We start from the raw sequence: 3,551 nt of genomic DNA, 5'->3' as shown, positions 1-3,551 counted from the left end.
CGGTGGCAGCGGGGTGGGCAGGGGCTGCAGCCAGCGCCCCAGGGGTGCGTCTCTATATGCCCAGAGCTTGGGGTTGGCTCCAGCACCGCCAGCAACAGCTGTGGCGCAGCGGCCAGGTTTCGTAATAAACCGGTCTTTTAATTGCTATGGGGCAGGAGGAGGGAAGATAAAAAAAAAAGAGGCAAAGGTTTGTTGGGCTTGGTTGGCGCCGGCTGCAGAGAGAAGAGGCACTGTTTTTTGCAAAGGAGCCTGGAGCTGCTAACAGGGACTTAAGTAACACTTCCTGGTGAGCCTGCAGGAGGAGGTTTGGGGGGCAGTGCTGTGGGGGCGCAGGGAGGGGGGCAGAGGTCCTGGCCCCTCTCAGAGGTGGCAAAAACACAAGAACCCAGAAGCTTTAGAAGTTTATTACAAGGTCATCAGTAGAAGTAAAAATATATGTATCTGTAAGCTTCCCGTCTCTCTCAGTGGTTCAAGTAACAAGTGCAAGTAACAAAATAGATTGTCTATTACGTTTGCAAACTGGGAGTTCATGGGTACAGAGCAACAGCAGCCCCAGCTCCCAAGTCCCAAAGTCTAGTCCTGGCCAGGGTGCAGACCCTCGGTCAAGCGAGTCTCATGCAGATGTCAGCGCCGGTCTCAAGAAGGGTGGGGGACGCCGCAGGTCTCACTCCACCCCAAGTGTGGAGTCCAGGCCCTCCACGGTGGGGGAGGCCGCAGCTCCCCCACTCCGGCTGCTCTGTCGCAGAGCCTGAGCTCCAGGTTCCCCTCTCCTGCTGGCCCGGGTCCCCCTCTTCTCCTCTCACGGGGGCCGCAGTGGGCGCTGCTCCAGGCTCACCGCCCTGGGGGCGGCCTCGTGTTCCCCTCTTCTCCAACGATTCTGCCCCCATGGTCTCACAGGTTGGGTTGTTTTAGGGGGTTGTTCTGGGGGGGAGGGGTCAAATATTTATTTTATTTTTATTTTTTGGTAGCAACTCAGCACGTTCTGATGCTGGGAAGGGTCTCAGCGCTCCTGGAGGGAGATGTAGGGGACCCACTGGTTGTTCCCTCGGCTCTCTTCGCAGTAACTGGCTACCTCCACGAGGCCGTGGCTTTTCCAGGCATCTGTGTGAGGATTCTGTGATGGGGGGAAAAGACAGGGTTCAGTGGAAGCCCCGGGAATGGGCTGGGAGCCTCCCTCTCCCAGGGGCCCTCTGGGGAAAACAGGCCAGCTCAAAATAGCTCCCCCGGGAAGGAGGCCCCGCCGGGCTGCCCACGGGACATGCCTATCATGGCTGAGCGCTGAGCTGGTGCGAGACCGGCCAGCTCAACTTTGTTGACAAACACAGGCCCAGGTGCCTGGGCAGGGTGGGGCAAGTCCGAGGCCCAACTCACCGTAACCAGGAGGCAGTGCAGGTCTCGGGGCTCGGTGGTGCCCTGGGTCTCCGCTGGCTCGCCCAGCAGCTGGGCCAGACGCTGCATGCCTGACACCCGGACGATATTAATGTCATTGTCACAGCAAAAGGACTGGATGAGTGTGAAGTGGATCTGCAGGGCGATGTCATCCTCCTCTTCCTCATCAATGGCCAGAAGGCACAGGACCACGCTGTCAGGGTCCCTAAGGGGGCCAGAGGAGGGGACGGGTCAGCTGGGGGCTGAGGAAAGGCCACTGTGCACAGTGGAGTTTCGAAAAGCAAAGAGAAACCGAAGGCGCGTAAGGGATCGCGTGTGCATGCAGCTGGGGGGAGGGGGATGCACGCTTCAAGATATTTGGGGGGGGAAGGCAGGAGCAAATAGGGTGGTGGGCGCTTGCAAACTCTGCAGCGTCAGCATGCTGCAAACTCTCCCCCACCCCCTCCGAAAGACAGCATAGAGGCCCTCAATCCACAGTGGGGACGCTTGGGGAAATCCTAGCCCTGTGCGAGAGAGGGGTGCAGCAGGGAGTGTGCAGAGCGGAGGGGGTCCCCACCCGCGCCCAGTCCGGGGACGGGGTGTGACTCACACATTCATCAACTTGGCTGATTCGTACACCCCCACGGTGAGGCGGTCCTGGCGCTGCGCGGCCACCAACAGCTCCTCCACCGCGGCGCTCACGGTCTGCATCCTGGGGTCAGGAGAGAAGGAAGGTCAGCGCTCGGCCGGGCCCGCCAGCGGTCGCTCGGGTCCCCGCCCGGCCTGGCTGACCTCAGGCGGCCACAGCCCCGGCTACTTACTTCTGCGCCGCGTTGTCGCACGCCACGAGCTCTTCCAACGTCATGTTGCAGTTATAATCCACAGTGGAAAGTAGCCCCACGACAGTCCCAAGCGAGAAAATGCAAAATCCGAGGCCGGAAAGCCCAAAACCTTCCCACGGAGCCCGAGCGCTCGTTCAAGACCTTCAAAAGGCAGCGAAATCCTCCCTCAAAGAAGAGGAGAAAAAACGGCAAGAATCCTCAGCAAGAATAATCCGCACGGCTGCAAAGGAAAGGATCGCGTCCACGACTTCAGCGATCTGAGCGCGCGGCCCCCGGCTCGGACTTTTATAGATTCGTAGCCAGAGGCGTGGCCGAGGCAGCGCGTCCGCTCCTCCTATTGGCGAGCCAACAAAGGCGAGAGAAAGGCGCGCTACGGTTGGCCGACGTCGAGGAGGGGGCGGAGCGCCGCGCGGGGGGCGCCCACGTGGGGGCGAGAACCAGGAGGAGGGCGCGGGGCGGGGAGCGTGATTGCCAGAAAAGAAAAAAAAGCAGAAGTTTTCCTCATGATTTCCCGGCAGCTGCACCGCGTTTCGGGGCGCGCGCGGGATTTCCAGCGCGCAAGGCCGGCGCGGACTTTCGGAGAGGGGGGGCTGGAATCCCCTCCTGGTCCCGGGAGAGTCCCCGGCCCGCGCCTTTCCCAAGTTCTACTGAGGGCCTGCACGAGGAGGGGGCCCGGCTTGCAGCCTGATCCCTCCCAGGTGGTGTGTGTGCGGGGGGGGGGTGTTGGCTGCGGGGACCCCAGACCCTGGGTGACTTCACTTCTCTGGCGCTCTGTGTCCCAACCTGTGTAATGGCCATGCAACGCGGGCCTCACTGGTTTGGAGGGAACGTTAAATAAAATAAAGGGTACATGTAAGTGTTCGATGGACGGTGGTGGTCGCATGAGGCCGCCTCGAGCCCCCCAGAACTGCAAGCTGCGAAGGCGGCCTCTGTGTCGCCACCTGCCCTATGGGAATGCATACCAGCCTCGGAGTTGCAGGAAGCATGAAATAAAATAAGGGGTACGCAGTAAGCGTTCAATAAATGTCACCCGGTGGTAACGGCTGGCCGCCTCGAGGTCCCCAGAAGTAAGGGCTGCACAGCCCTAGGCACTCTAGGGACGAGGCCGGTCGCCCCCTCGTCACCCCCTCGTCACCCCCCGCGAGTTTCAGGGTGGGGCGCGTGTGGGAGGCGCAGGTGGCTTGGCTGCGGTCGGCCCCGCGCCCCCTGGCGGCGCCTCGCGCTTCACCCTCTGAACGGACCGCCGCACCTGACCGCGCAGAGATGTTGGCCGCGGAGAAAGCCAGGGCGGGAGGGCTCTTGCTTGCGCTGCACGCCGCCACTTGGGGTGCGCTGGCAGCG

At 61.7% G+C, this 3,551-nt stretch overlaps 1 protein-coding gene across 1 annotated transcript; it reads right to left on the bottom strand.

Moving 5' to 3' along the window:
• Positions 1–388: 388 nt before the first annotated feature.
• Positions 389–2,463, bottom strand: GADD45B (growth arrest and DNA damage inducible beta). The gene is made up of 4 exons (XM_002925898.4): positions 2,190–2,463; positions 1,979–2,080; positions 1,372–1,594; positions 389–1,114 (listed from the first exon to the last, which is right to left on the bottom strand). The coding sequence occupies exons 1-4, from the start codon at positions 2,231–2,233 to the stop codon at positions 1,001–1,003; spliced, it is 483 nt and encodes a 160-aa protein (XP_002925944.2). The 5' UTR covers positions 2,234–2,463; the 3' UTR covers positions 389–1,000.
• Positions 2,464–3,551: the final 1,088 nt, after the last annotated feature.

This window comes from Ailuropoda melanoleuca, unplaced genomic scaffold (genome assembly GCF_002007445.2).
Source record: "Ailuropoda melanoleuca isolate Jingjing unplaced genomic scaffold, ASM200744v2 unplaced-scaffold29302, whole genome shotgun sequence".
NCBI lineage: Eukaryota > Metazoa > Chordata > Mammalia > Carnivora > Ursidae > Ailuropoda > Ailuropoda melanoleuca.
Note: the sequence above shows the minus strand (reverse complement) of the source record. Positions and strands in the feature narration are given on the sequence as shown.